This window comes from Siniperca chuatsi, linkage group LG4, assembly GCF_020085105.1.
Source record: "Siniperca chuatsi isolate FFG_IHB_CAS linkage group LG4, ASM2008510v1, whole genome shotgun sequence".
In the NCBI taxonomy this organism is placed as follows: Eukaryota; Metazoa; Chordata; class Actinopteri; order Centrarchiformes; family Sinipercidae; genus Siniperca; species Siniperca chuatsi.
This window is the reverse complement of record NC_058045.1, coordinates 30,601,297-30,616,779: the sequence shown is the minus strand read 5'-3', so window position 1 is coordinate 30,616,779 and position 15,483 is coordinate 30,601,297. Positions and strand designations below refer to the sequence as shown.

At 40.1% G+C, this 15,483-nt stretch overlaps 1 protein-coding gene across 1 annotated transcript; it reads right to left on the bottom strand.

The window, feature by feature from the left end:
* Positions 1 to 1,580: 1,580 nt before the first annotated feature.
* Positions 1,581 to 9,987, bottom strand: LOC122875579 (troponin I, fast skeletal muscle-like). Its single transcript, XM_044194916.1, has 7 exons — positions 9,865 to 9,987; positions 8,501 to 8,533; positions 7,749 to 7,785; positions 5,453 to 5,581; positions 4,528 to 4,617; positions 1,866 to 2,039; positions 1,581 to 1,771 (listed from the first exon to the last, which is right to left on the bottom strand). Exons 2-7 carry the CDS (start codon positions 8,506 to 8,508, stop codon positions 1,694 to 1,696), a joined length of 516 nt encoding a protein of 171 aa, XP_044050851.1. The 5' UTR covers positions 8,509 to 8,533; positions 9,865 to 9,987; the 3' UTR covers positions 1,581 to 1,693.
* Between the last annotated feature and the right edge of the window lie 5,496 nt (positions 9,988 to 15,483).

Sequence of the window (15,483 nt, the reverse complement as noted above, 5' to 3'; positions counted from 1 at the left end):
AGCAGATATAAGTGTTTAATAATGCATTTGTAAACATCTAAAACTCCTGTGGACACTCATAAGTGGGGGCTGATGTTTAAACAGATGATAAATGACAATATAGTAAAAACACAGTTGTAATAATATAAAATATGTTTTCAAAGTTAGAATTGTTGATAAATATTGTGCATTAATAAACACTTAAATGTCCTTATATCTGCTTACAACTACATTATAGAGTGTTGTAACCCATGTATTAAATGTTTATATACTGCTTATAAACGAGGGGACAGCAAAGTATTAGCGAACAGGCACATTTTTTTTGTATGCAGGTCAAGTATATTTCATATAAAAATATAAAAATGATGATTAACAAATGTGCTTTGTGGTAACCCCGCCCCCCCCAAACATTGTTTTGTTAAAGGCACAAATTAGAATTTAGAAAATGTGTAGCTCTACATAATACATGGTATGTATAAATATATATTGAAAATATATTTAAAACCCTTTTAACATGGAGGTGTCATTCTTGACCTTGGGAACACATACCTGCGATGACATATGCTAAACTCAAAGTTCAGTTACTTGCTGTTTCTAGAGCTTTCAACAACAGTCTCCCATGGCTTTCTTCAGCGACTTGCTCAGGTGTTATCACAAAACAAAAGAACTAAACTTTGACCATGTGATAACAAGTGGCCATGGAGGGGGTCTGAAGGAGGTGGTGGGAAAGCTCTGGAAAAGCTAGTAAGTGACCTTTGAGTTTAGAACATTTAATCATAGAAATGTTGTATTTTTGTTTTGTTTTTTGATCATTTGAACTCAGCAGAAAATAATACATTTTCCTGAATCTATACAGCGTGAATTACACAAGGACCGGTCAACATTCACTTTTCACAGCTCCCTGAACACTGAAATATATAATAAAAATAGAATATATAAATATGGAAACATGGATATTGTGTCTCAACCCTCGCTGACATGCACAGCACCACAAAGAGCACAACACGACCTCGTGAAAGCTTCAGCCCACCTTCAAACAGAACTTAAAGACTTAAAATCGGCTGCATCGTGATGCTTCTCTGAGACTCTGAATGTGAAAAACATTTGATTTTAATTAAATTACGTCTAAATTTCGGTGTAAAAAAGCATAATTTTGCTACAGCAAATATTCATTTTCCCTTACAGAAAGTGTCTTTTAGGTCACTGAACTCATTAATAAACTAAAAAACAAGCATTAGTTCTGTTTCAGGGCGAGCTTTGCTTTAACGTTTGACTAAAACAAACAGAAAAACAAGCTAAATGTCGATCTTGTGAACTTTTGTTTCTTGCGATCATAAAGGTGTGTCATCCGCTTCGTCTGCAGTGTTGTGCGTCACTGAGTCAAAGACAGAATACCTCATGGCAGCGGATGTAGGAAACAAAACACATTTATTACAAAAAACACTAAGAGCAGGAAGTTGTCAAAAGTGAAACATCAGCACAGAAGGAAACAGGAAGTCACAGTACAGAACAAACGTCTGATGTTTGAGAGAACTGTGAAATTAAGGGGTAATTTCTCATCTAAACCACTCGCTATACAAATGTACAATAACAGACAAAGCTGAAACTGACAGATTTAATGAAACAAAAGGTATTTCAATTAAATGAAAAATTCCACAAATTCCATAAAAAGTGCTAACAGCCGAGAGCAACTACAGGAGCAGAGTTTAATTCTTTAGGCAGTCTCGAACATCTTCTTCCTGTCGGCCTTGTCCTCAATGTTCTTACGCCAGTCGCCGACCGCCTCTGCAGGCTGCAAGACACAAACGGTCCGAAGTCAACAAGTGTCAACAGTGCATTTATCTGTTTCCGCTCTTCGTACCTGTGTGGTTCCTGCAAAGACTCACCTCCTCTTTCACCTCCTTCTTCACCTGCTTCAGGTTGGCCCTCAGGTCCATGTTGACTGTGTGTTTGGAGCCCAGCAGAGCTTTCAGCATGGCGTCGGCGGACATACGCACTTTCTTCAGAGCGGGTTTCTTCACTCCGGCCAAGTCGACCACTTTGATCTTCAGGTCTTCAATCTAAGAGAGACCAAGCAGCCAACAGTGGGGCAGATAAGTCTGATGAAATTCTACATTTTTCCCATGAAAAGACCAAAATCAACGATGAATGTATCTACTACTAAGTGTTGTGTGTGAATCACAGCCTGATATATCTTCCTCCTCTGAGCCACAGAGCTCCACTGTTGTCCAGAAACTATTAAAACACATCAGCGAGCCGCACTGTTGCACTGGGTGACATGTTCCTTCATCACCATGAACACACACACTGTAGTTTATTCTGACTCAGTCCCACGCACACCATCCTGCTGCCCCAAAGACTCACTACAGCACCACATGTGGATTCATTCGCCGCTGAAAATAGTCCCCAATAAATGCACTATTTCCTCCTGTTTGTTTGATTAAAAACTACAGCGAGCAGCTGTTTTTATTACACAATTACTGAGCCTTTCTTCAAAAATGAAGCTATATATTTGTGAAGTGCTTTTAAAGATTTTCGTCTTCAGTAGGAACCAATGGGCTCGGAGCGGAGAGACACAGACAGGAAGTCAGAAAATAGCCCATGCTGATTTTCGTCTGTAGTCTCTTCTTTTAAAGCTGCTACGCGATGCATTTATATCCGTAATATTCAGCAACAAAGGAACAAACAAACAAAGAATGCCACTAAAACTGACACGGACTCTTAGAACTAAGGGTTCTTTCTGAAGGTTACACCCAGAACCCAAAGAGACAAACTAACAAAAAAATCCCTTAAGAAACATTAAGTTAACTGCTTCTAACTGCCACCACAGCCTCTGTGTCGAAATGACAAAAATGACCCCCGGTATGAATGGTTAGACCCCCCTCCCAAACAGAAATCAGCAAACATGAGCACGACGTCAGACCGACTACAGGGTCCGGTTTCACAAAGATGGACTTTGACTTAGATATAACAAATAGTCAGACTTCAGACAGACGTCTAAATTCATCCGTTGCACAAAGCAGTTTAGGTCTTGACTATCTTAAGCAGGACTATGGTACAATGAATTCTGGGTAAATTAAGACTTTTTTTCAAAGTTAAGAAAATGGCCAACTGAGTAACCGCATCCAACCCATGGATGTATAATGATCCAACTGCTCAGAAAACGTTTGTCTTTTGGAAGAATTGAACATTTACAAGGACATTTTACTTCAGTGAATTCAGCGAAAAGTGTACCGATTAAAAAATAAACACTGCAGCGACAGTAAACCGTGTTAGTCCCACTGTCGACAGGAGCATCAAAGACGTTCAAAAAAGATAGAAATACATGGTACAAGACGGAAAGAAAGAAATGTTAAAAAGAACAAATCCTAAAACAGCAGGAGGACAACAGGACGAGCTTAAAGACACTACAGAAATGGTGCTGAAGATATACTGTTTTGGGGGATAAACGGTGGACGGGAAAGTATTTGGGGTCCACAGCGGAGCGACTACCGGGGCTCCCCCACCCACACCGCCCAGTGGTGGCGCTGACAGCAGCCCACCGAGTCAAGAGGGAGAGACGAGGGCCAATGAGAGCCAAGAGGAGAACGCAGGTAACATTAGACCAGTAATGTCTCTAGTGATTTGTTTGGTGACATCAGTCATAAGAAAAACGCTTCGCTTTGTGACGGTGGTTTTGGTGTGCTATTGTTGAGCCTGTACCTAGCTAATGATTTAATGACACAGCCTACGTGGACGCTACCGGCAAGTTACACGTCAACAAGCGCTATAATGTGGGCTTCAGAATAAAGTAATGCTTTCAGTGTTTATTTTTCTTAGCGACCCCGTCTTAAGGAGGAGAGGCAGGGAGCAGGAGATTGAGATCACTGATTGGTGCCATGGTAACATGGGTCTTATAGTTAGAGTTAGCCTGGGGGTAAGGTGTCTAATTTCTTTGGCTTTTTTGGCTTTGGGTCAGTCTCTATTTTTGTGAAACTTGCATTAGACTACTATATGAGCAAAATTAAGACCTTTAGTTTTCTTTCATTTTTGCATATTTTCTCCCGAATCAGACCAGGTGATTCACCCTGTAACACACATTAAAGACGCTGGGACGGGGCTAACGGTGTGTCCAGACTGAGCTCAAAGCGAATTTCAACTGTTCAAGTGTTTGAACTTGAACAAAAGATTTGCACTTATGGCTCCACTTCATGAACTTACAGACACAAAAGGGGGGGGGGGAAAGGAGAGAAATTAGAGGAAAATAACAGAAATAATTAAAGTTCCTAATGAGTTCTGAGATCAGTCACTCGCAGACACACTCCACAAAAATGGCTGCTGTCGCTAGCTAGCTTAGAGCTAACATCTGTACAGTTCATACACTGGCTGTTTGTGGCGAATAAACACAGACTACACAAACTCTCAAGCTGTCAAATTTATGCGAACAACACAAGGAAAAAAATCTGCTTCATGTGCAGTCTGAATAATTTGTAACAGCTGTCTGTGTAGCATCCCTCCTTTTGTTTGCCATAATTATACTCGTGTGGAGAAAAGCAGGAGGAGGTGTACCTCTTTATCAGCCTTGCCCACTTTGGCCTCCAGGTCGTACCTTTCTTCATCCACTTTGTCGATGAGGGCGTGCAGCTTTCTGCAGGTTTCCTGCAGACAGACGAGATGTTTACTGACTGATCACAACCTCTTACTGATGGACATTACACTTCAAACAGCTGCTAATATTCCTGACAGAAGGCTGCTAATAACATCCTCTGCAATTACAAAGCACTTCATTTTTAGTCATGCTGGCAGAATGGCTCTAGGGATGACAATATCGGTCTGTCGGCCCTCCACTTTGCTCCAGACTTAAATATCTCTTAACTATTGGATGGACTGCCATGAAATTCTGTACAGACATTCATGGTCCCCAGAGGATGATCTGTAATAACTTTGGTCATCATTAGGTCAAAATGTGTCCAATACTTTGGTTTATGACCAACCTGCAAAACTAATGACAATCCCATCAGTGCTAATTAGCAAATATTAGCATACTAACATGCTAAACTAAGAACATTTTACCTGCTTAACATCAGCATTTTAGCATTGTCCATTCTGACCATGTTAACATGCTGATGTTAGCATTTAGCTCGAAGCACCGCTGTACCTACAGCCTCACAGAGCCGCTAGCTGTTAGTCTTGTTTAACACAGTTTACAAAGTTTTTGACAGTCAAATAAAAGTAAAGATCATCAGCATAAAATGAGATAAAGATAAAAGGTCAGAACAGAAAGTAGGACAATCTGAAGTCTCCCTTTAACTGAACTGTTTTAGCTGCTAGCCTGAACTGTTCAGTGTATCATCATGACCAACACAAATATTTTGGCTCAGGTTTTTGGATGATTAGGCCAAATAGCTCAAGTTCAGGATAATTCCAGTCAAGAAATGACAAAGCTTTTCATCTTCAGTACATAACTCTAAATTGAGGTTGTAGCGTCTCTCACCATGAGGGCGGCCTGGTCTCCGCTCAGGCTGGGGGCGGGACAATTCTCAGCCATGTAGGCCTGCTTGGCGGCTGCGATGTCCTTTTTCTCCTGTTGTATCCAGTTGGCCGCGATCTGCAGCATCAAACTCTGCAGGACAGATCAAGCGAGAGTCGACAGTCAACACGAGAGGAAAACATCCTGCGGTAATGATTTTTTTAAATGTTTTCACTCGGTCGTTCTCCAGGTTTTAGGTTATATGTGAGGATTTCAAGGAGAAAGCTTTTTTTTCTCTACATCTGAACACGGTTGTCATTTTTGCACAAGAATTTAATTTGATCCCACGTGCGAAGAGATGATGAAAAGATGTTTTTCTTATGTAAAATTTGGCATGTTTACATTCAAAATTCTCTGTCTCCCCCCAAGACATGGTTTGAGTTTCCATGTGGGTTTTCACTAGTTCTGAGAGACGCTTTGAAGAAAAACCAACCAAAAATATAAGTATTTAAAAGGAAGTCCTTAATCTTGTTTTGGTCACAGAGGTTTTTTCTTTCTCGGGTCATTGTGACCGTTCGCCTCCTCACCGTTGGCTGCTTTTATGTTGATTAAACAGAAATCAAAGAATATTCTACTCCATTTAATTCAACTTAACAACATCACAAGGAGCATCAACATGATCCTGAGCCAGTAGAGGTTAAAACACTGAATCACTAACAATGAATTAAACATGATGATAGGAATTAACTCAATTATCAACAAACATATCATCCAGAAAATCAGACTTCCAGTTAAAAGTCAACAGCTGAAGATGCTCGAACATCACAGACACCAGCTGCCACTTCGACATATAAACCACCATGAAGAAATAACTCAGACACAACAAAACATTTAGGTCCGGGCCGACTTACAACTTTTTCAGTATTTATTTTAACATTTCCTGCAAGTAGGAGACATGTTTCATGTATACTGCATGATGAAGCAAAAATGATTTTGCCTGCATTTTGATCAGCGCTGAATTATATTATTATGATGATGATGATGATGATGATGTGCAGAGGACTTCTGATTTTTTTAAAGCACTGTATTTACCCCGATTTATTACACTTTCCTACTTTTGGAAGGAATCACAGAGCAGCTGACAGACGTGCTGTGGCTCAAACTGGACTACTGCAGTAATTCCGGTTAAATTTCTCTACTGATGCAGCTTCACACCAGCTGCTAATCAGCCAAATAAACTGTGGCAGCAGATTCACAGCTGAAGTGGTGCAACAGTAAAAAAAAAAAAAGTGAGACTGAGGTTCAAATTTAAAGTATGACTTTTACGTTGTAGGAAATTGCGCGTTTTGTGTTTTTTTTGGTGCAACGCCTTTCAAGTTTTTTCCCGTGAATATTTCCTCTGCTTCGATTTGGGTGACATAACTGCGCTGCCATTTTAGCCAAGACTCTCAAAAACGCCTCTTGTTTAAATAAAGGTAAGATAAAAATGACTTATTCCAGGTGCTAAATTGACAGTTTGAACTGAATTTTTAAATAATTCAACACATGAAACTTTCAATCCAAAGCAGTTTTTCTGCATCAGCAGCTTCCTGTCTACTTTGTAAATGATAAAATCTTTAAACACTGTGAAACACTTTCTCGGTGTGTTTTGGCAGTTCCCACCAGCAGGTGGCGCCTCAGAGCTTACACTGTCTCAGCTGCCTCTGTCTGCTCTGACAGCTGTGATGAATCACAAGTCAAATACACAGTTACAAATCCAAACAACACTCGTACGAGAGCCAGATGATTAAAAAGACAGCGGACTCTCTTCCACAAACACAAATCAAAAACTGCACTAACAGATAAACAACAACAACGGTACCCTACAGAGGCATGTCATTACCTGCAGTACTGCCACAGATAATCAATAATCACAACTGTTAGAATATCAAATCTATTAAAATCACCTAGAAACAATGTAAGGTTTCGTATTATTTGTTTAACTACAACCTGTATTTCACCCATAACGCACACACAACACAAACAACACACCCTTCGACAAATTTGACACAAATGGAGCTTCTGGTTTTCTGCAGCTGTGCTGTGCAGTGAGATTACTGATCAGCTGGCTGTGTATTAATAATCAGATATCTTCCAGAACAATCACAAAACAATGAATGATTTTTAACACATTTGTGATTGTACCTGCAATTTATATGCTCAAAAAGAGACTGGCTGGTCCTTTAACAGAGGAACTGTTGACTCAGCACAGCAGTGTTACTCAACTAATCAATCGAGCTCAGATAGAAAATGAACAACAAAGTGAAACAGACTGTCGTACCTTTAGATGATGCTTGCGGCTCGTCGACATCTTTTTACTGTAAAGATCACAAACAACATCGTTAGTCTTTGACAGAAAACGGCAGATTCAAGTAAATTCGTCTTTTATTATCAACTTAGTTAATAAATACACTCATCGAATAAATGTTTATTTGCTCTTTTCGCTGAAGTTTAATGATCTGTTTTATAAAAGCGTATAAATCCACTGGTCTTTGTTTCTCTGGGTTACAACAGCATAAGTTACTGGTTACTTTGCAGATTCGCGTTTTACATCTTTCCGCCATTCTTTCTTTTATTTCCACATTCCTTCTTCCAATCGTTCCTTTCTTCTTTCATGTCTTTCTGTACTTCCTTCCTGCCTCCCTCCCTTCTTTCTATCCTTCTTACTTCATTTCTCAGTTCTTTCCTTAATTTCTCTTTCCTTTCTTTGTCTTTCTTTCCTTTTGTCTCTCTGTCCTTCCTTTCTTTCCTCCTCCTTTAATTCTTCAGTTCTTTCCTTCTTTCATTCATTTTCCCTTTGCTTTCTTCTTTCTTCACGTTTTCACCCAAAACTAAACTCTTTCTCTTCACAGTGAGCATTTTGTACTTTGGATACTCGAGTACAATTCACCGCTGATACTTTTTAAATGAATGCAGTAATATTTCTTGCAATCAGACATTTTAACACTGCGGCACACAGTTGCAGTAAAAGGATTTGAGTTCTTTTTCCAGCACTAAAAATCAATAATTAATAATCGAGACAACAACACTTACTCAGACATGTTGGCGGTTTCTTTTCTTCACAACCTGTTAGACGAGAAGAAACAGAAGAAGAACTCACTGAGACGAGGGAGAATAAATGATGTTGTCATCTGCTCTCTGCTTGAATATCAGAGACCATCATCTGAATGAAACCTAATCTATTATAACAGTTGATGAGCAGCTGAGTGGTGACAGAGCTAAGTTTGGAGTTTGGGTCAAATGTCGGCGCTGACGCCCGTGATAAGCTCCTCTACAGGTGTTCAAAACTAAATATCCTCTGGGAGTTAACACTTCAATTCCTTTCGCAGAGAAGAAACCCTCCAGCAGAATGTGCTGCGGCAGCACGTTAGCTGCCAAAACACAATACACACACTGCAAGAACAAATCGGTCTCAACAAGTCACGCAGTCCCAGAATCAGATTTCAAATTATTTTTTACTAGAAATAATTCAAGGTTTAGGTTTCCATCCCATTAAGTCAGAATCTTAAAACTAGCTGAAAAGATTTTAACAAACTCTGAAAACAATAAAATCTTTTTTTTTCTCAGTTCCAGAAGTGCAGGGATCTAATTTCAAAACTTTCCATGTCAAATGCTTTAAAATGACAATGCACTGTAGAAAAAAAATATATGTCATGACAAGTAATGTTATGTTTAATGCTTCTTTAAATGTTTTTTTCCCCAGACCAAAGCTCCAGAAATGTCAACTTCCAGAGCAGAGTTCACATTTCTAAACAGCCAAAAGCTTTAAAATTGTAAAATTCACCCACAAAAAAATGTTAAGAAAAAAAAGCGTGGGCAGATTTTGTTCTTGTTTTGTCAAAAATTAAGATTTGACAGCTGAATTTGACACCAAATTACCTGCTAAGATAAAAAAAAAAATTCAGCATACTCTCTTAAAACAATAAAATCTCATCATCTTCTGTCAAATTCAAAAGACCTCGAGAAACCAAAGAGCAGAAATCAAGTTTCTAAACTTTGCAAATGTTTCCAATAGTTTAAATAGCAATCTTGCAATCAAAAGGCTTTAGTTTACAGGAATCTGTGAACGTGAGACTAAACAAGTATAAATGTACAAATATAAATCTTTAGCAAAACTCAGCTTGGCACATCCCCGGCTCATTAAAATCTCTGTTTCAACACACAATCTTCAGATCTCATCCCGCAGTATTCAGCGCTCTCCTTCACCCTGGATCACGTTTCCCTTCGCTTATTAACAAACCCGAGAGGTCAGGACTTCATCACCTTAGCACTTTACCAACAGGTCTCCCCCAAAAAGTCTCTAACTGACTCCACTCAGCTGCTTTGTATCCATTTACCAGCTCCGTTCAGGCATGCAGAGAGGAAGAGGAGGAGGAAGAAAGGGAAACTGGCCTCACCTACGACGAGACAGAGAGTCGAGGAGGAGGGCAGCAGTGGCCAGTGGCAGTGGGAAGAAATCATCCCGGGGTGTACATATATACGAGGGCTCGGATATGGATATGGAGCTCCTGTTTATGGAAATGCAGAATCCTCAGACCAATCGGCCGGCCAGCTCCAGAAATATCATCATCCTCTGCCAACTTCACCCTGTAAATCAGGCATCGCCGAGGAGGAGCCTGATATCTTTTTAGGACTCTGCTCGGTGCCACCAGGATGCTATAAAAGGGAGGAAAACGACTATCAAACCATCAGAGTCCAAACGTTTTACCAGATGAAGATGGGACTGATGAAAGTAGTGGGACAGTAGAGTCATTTAGGGGTTGTTTTTGGCTTGTCATCATCTGTCAGAAATGCCTGAAGGTGCTCAAAACCCCCCGAGTTTAAGTGATGATTAGCACTGGATACATACAAAGTTCACTTCAAATTCACAAGTTAAAAGGGAAATCTGTTGATTCTCTGTTGTTACACCACTTTAAATGGTCAGACAGGTACTAGGAATCATATTTAGAGCCTTAAGGTTGTTTAAAACAATCACATTTGACTGTTTTTCTCTGTATAGACTGCATGAAAACAGAGAAATCTAGATCTGGATCGAAACCTGCTTTGGTTAAACTTGTCAAGATTTATGGAGGAGAGCCCAAAAGACCTTTCAGTTCTTTTTGAAAAGTTTTAATAAAAAGCCACAAATCGGACGGATCAGCTTCAGCTTAGCATCCTTGTAATTTGCATCACATATCATGATATATTAGCTTTTTTTGCCGGTTCTTTCAAGCATGTGTGGACAAGCATCAACGTCTCATCAATAATTAGACGGAGGTTTATCACGAAGAACTCGTCCTTTAAAGTTGGCAAGAACGCCTCCCCGTCGTCGCCTCCACTTACAGATTTCAGCTGTGGCATTTCAGCTCAAAGAGTTTTCCCGGAGGAAATAACCAGCAAAGCCTCCTTCTCCAACAGCTGCCTGACACCTCTGAACACAGGACGAGGCTAAAGGTTGGCAGGCATGCTAACGAAGAGCCAAGTTTTTACGCTGATAACCATTGTAAAGCCTTTCTTATGAAGTTTTAATGCGCCCGAAACAAGTAACTCTTAAAACAACGCAATTTGATCCTCAATAGACTGAAAGTCCTAAATGTTGCTAACGTCCCCTGTTACCTGAATTTGGAAGATGGACCACAAGAACAGAAGTTTTGCGATCATCCGAACGTAAAAGCAAAGTTCCAGGAGTTCAACAGCGGGCGGCCTTTACCTCTCTGATCTACAGCATTTTCTAAATTGGGATCAAAGTTCCTCATTGATAACTTCACAGAGCACGAAAAGACACTTAACTCAGCCATGCAGCATAACAAAAGCCCATCTTGGATATCCCCCGAATATCGAAATCAGAGGTGCGATCAACCTGCAGCATCCAGACTCTTGTGAGTTCAGAAACAAGTTCAAAAGAGAGAAACTACCAGTCAGACTTTGATATCACTTTTAAGTATTGTTCCAAATAAAGTGCTTAGCAAGCTCGCATTTCTGCCATCTATAAATATCACGTAATAGCCGGCTGGCCTGGTTAGCGTTTCATCTTGGATTGCGGATCCGAGCTGTGGATCTGCCCTCAGAAAGGCTTCCAGACCTTTCTCTGGCCGCAGAAGGCCCTCTCATATTAACACTTGAAGCTGGGCATGATTTCAGGAAGTCAGGAAGGCAGATTTTCCATGTGGATAACGTTTCATCGTGACTCGCTCATACATGCATTCTTACATAATTGCTTCAGATTCCTCTCAGGGGGAATTTACCTGAACAAGAATGATTCCTGCAATATGTGACTTATACAGGACACTTGTAACACTTGTAAACGACTGGATCAGGAGATTTAATCATGAACTGTATTGTTTGAAATGCAGAATACTGAGTTCTCGGTTCTTTGCTGTGGTGGTGGCATCGAGGCTGGTGAGGCCAGCACACTTAACAACCTGGTAAGGAAGGCCAGCTCTGCGGTCGGGCTGGAACTGGACAGCCTGGAGTCAGGATGAAGGACAAGATCAAAGCCAAGTACCTTTAAATGTTGCTTTTTTTGTAATTTAAACCAAGCTAACATAGTACAGCTAACATAGGAGCTAATGAGGAGCTAGCCTAAATAAACTAGGCCCAGCCTGTCCAGGTGCAAGACATCAGGTTAGATGGCTCCGCCCATCTCTACCTGCAGACAACCTGCAAAATGGAAGGAGCACTGAAAGAGTCAGAGGCTGTCACAATATACACAAAATATTTCACTAATCAGGTACATACTAAAGATTAAAATGCTGTTTTTGATCCATATCAGAATCAGAAATACTTTATTGATCCCCGAGGGGAAACTCTTTCTTTACAGCTGCTCACTGTCACGTCAGTGCACACAGGAATAGAAGTACTGAGCAAATCTAAATATAATACACTATAATACAGGTCAGATAAATTAAGTACATATATACTATAAAAGCTAAAATAAGTGTAAAGTACAAAGTGGATTTACCGGTTGATGATAAGTATGTACGGTATAATAATACAATGTAATAATATAAGTAATAAGTAATAGTGCATGAACTGTTAAGTGTAACTTATTAAGATGATTATGATATAGTAGGATAGTGATAGGATAGTGCACAGCAGTAATAGAAGTATAAATAAATATCAATAAATTAAACTGAAAACAGAGAATATTGCAGAATTATCTCAAGTATTACAGAGATGTTAATGATCAATGTCCAGTTTAGTGACTTCGGGTCATACAGACTGACACTTAGAGGGAGGAGTTAAAGAGTTTGATGGCCACAGGCAGGAATGATGAAGGTGCTCCTTTGTTTGACCAGCACGTCATGGAGCGGGTGGGAGACGCTGTCCAAGATGGCATGTAGTTTACCCAGCATCCTCCTCTCTGACACCACCGCCAGAGAGTCCAGCTCCACCCCCACAATGTCACCGGCCTTACGGATCAGTTTGTTGAGCCTGTTAGCGTCCGCTGCCCTCAACCTGCTGCCCCAGCATGCAACAGCATACAGGATAGCACCGGCCACCACAGACTCGTAAAACATCCTCAGCATCGTCCGGCAGATGTTCATTAGAGATTAACCCAACGATACTGATATCCTAGTTAACTCCTAGTTAACTCTTCACCAGTGATCACCTCAGACCCACTGACCAGTAAAGGTGTCAGCTGAGCTATAAGCATTTAGCAGCTCAGACTATAGGAGTGGAGGCTGAGGGGGAAAGGCGGTGACAGGTCTGAGTGAGGTGCAGACAGCGGAGATGATGGAGTTTGAATCATGCTGGGAATGTAGCGGTGGAGGGTGATGCTGGGGGGGGGGTCGGGTTCATGGTTCTGTCAGAGAGACGGGCAGGTCCGAGTTTGGAAATGCGAGAGAAGCGTGTGGCCTTTCCTCACTATGTGAAAGCATTAATAACTAAATGTGTATGTTTACATGGAGTTTAATTCATACTCCTGATGTAGTAGTAGTTTGTTTAGATCCATCCACCATCTGGTTGTGTTTGCAGCGTGGACGAAGTGTGTGGCCACCCGCAGGCACTGGGTCTGCGGTTGGATTTACTTCTTGACACTAAGGCTTTTCCAGTATGAATATATATGTATATTACAATATGGCAAATGTGTTGCAACCAGACAAAACTCTTAAAAAAAACTCTAAATTAGTAAAACGAAAATTTCAATAACTTGTTTGTTTCTACCCACACAAAGTTGCCAGTTTGGGCCGATGCTTCGAATATCTGAATACAAACAATAAAACAAAAGCTTGTTTTTAAACATACTAAACATTATTACTCATGTTTTTGACTAGTAATACAAAATATAATCAACAAAAGTATTATTATTGATAAAGATAAAACTTTATTGGTCCCCAGGGGGAAATTCACAAGCAGTATGTAAAAGTATTTAAAATCAGCTCCACCTTTACCAGCTTCAACGTTAAAGTGATGAACATATTAATAATTAGAATCCAATAATATACATTATTCTGAAATGGGCCATTCTGCTTTTTTTATTTTGATAATAATACTATTACTAAACTATTTTCTTTCTACCGATAGTTCCTACATGAAGCTGCTCACCACAAGGCCTGTGGATTATCTCGAGTACCCGGGTCATGATTTCTGGAAAGAGACGGTGCTGTTGAGTTTTTCAAATATTTTTTTTTTTTGGCGCTTTGAGCTCCACAAGTCGAGTGCCTTATAGTCCCATTGTATTAAAAAAATGCAGACATCTCTCCAAAACTCAGCACACCAAAACAATCTAGATGGATAAATAGCACTACAAGTAAGAGGAAACGTGTGTATTTTTGATTTTGGGGTGAACTGTCCCTTTAAGACATTATGAAATTGGTCAATGGACGAAAGCACAACTTCCACTGAAATACATTGATTTTGGTCTAAAACTTTGTTGTTATGAATGCTGGTGTGATCCTGCCCTTACAGTCCTGTTACTGTGGAAACTTCTGACAATAATGCTCACAAAGTTCGACATTGGACAAATATCAAAAACACCACTAAAGCCTGAAACATACTCTGTGTATGTCCGCAAATGTTAAAGTCCAAACCCAGCTCACGCGCTGAAAAAGCGTTGTACATCCACCTTTGCATATTTAAGTAGGGTATATTTTTATAGGGTATATTTTTATTATTATTTCAGTTAACTCCAACATGGCAGGATTTACCTAGCAAGTCTTGTTTTTGTAACTTTGCATACAGCACACATTACTGCTTCACAGCTGAAAATACTTCTGATATATTCTGCTGGTTCAGACCTGTGCGAGCATTAGCATCCGGAAATTCAGTTCTGGGTGATGGGACTGTAATATGTTAGTTTTACAGTCACCTGGACAGGGGGAGATATGGGATAAGCAAGCAGAAACCATCTCTGCTGTTGGCTGAAAGCCTCTCCAATCAAGCACACCTCAAACCTACAGTACCTTTTCAACCATTAATATCTTTAAATACCCACCGAGACACATTAGAAAAGTTTAAATTACCGACTGAGAGCCAAATGTGTTTACTTTCTCTTCTAAAAGGTAAAGCTGAGTCACATTATTTCGAGCTTGGAGCAGCATCAAGTGGCCATTGGAGGACCTGCAGCTGAAGACAATAACGTCTGACAATGACATTGACTCAGCTGTGACGGTTTATACTTCTGCACTGTTGGCTGTTCTCTTTGTTTGCTGGCTGATCCCCAAATTCAGTCATGTCAGGAACAATTATGTAAGGGCTGTAACACTAAATGACACCTCCTAGCACCTCGAAGCAATGAAACATGAAACCTAGATTGGACTAGAAAATCCACTCAGCATGTGTCTGGTGTCAGTTTCCACCTTCAACAGAGGAGACTCGCCTCCTCTTTAACCTCCTCCTTCTGTCACTCCAGGCCTCCATAAGAGGAGTAATTACTGAAATGTAAATACAGTTGCTAACATGAACACGACATAAATGCTTATGTCACCTAAACTGCTCAGACATCAGCTGTGGTGTAAAAGCGTGAACTTGCAACTCCAGTTCACAGATAATTAATTACTGTATTTTAAACTGAAAATAGTCTTAAAGATGAA

Coding starts and splice junctions, on each gene's coding strand:
- LOC122875579 (XM_044194916.1), bottom strand. Junction 5,582..7,748: donor GCCGCAAGCATCATCTAAAG/GTACGACAGTCT, acceptor TCTGTCCTGCAG/AGTTTGATGCTGCAGATCGC. Junction 4,618..5,452: donor GAGACCAGGCCGCCCTCATG/GTGAGAGACGCT, acceptor GTCTGTCTGCAG/GAAACCTGCAGAAAGCTGCA.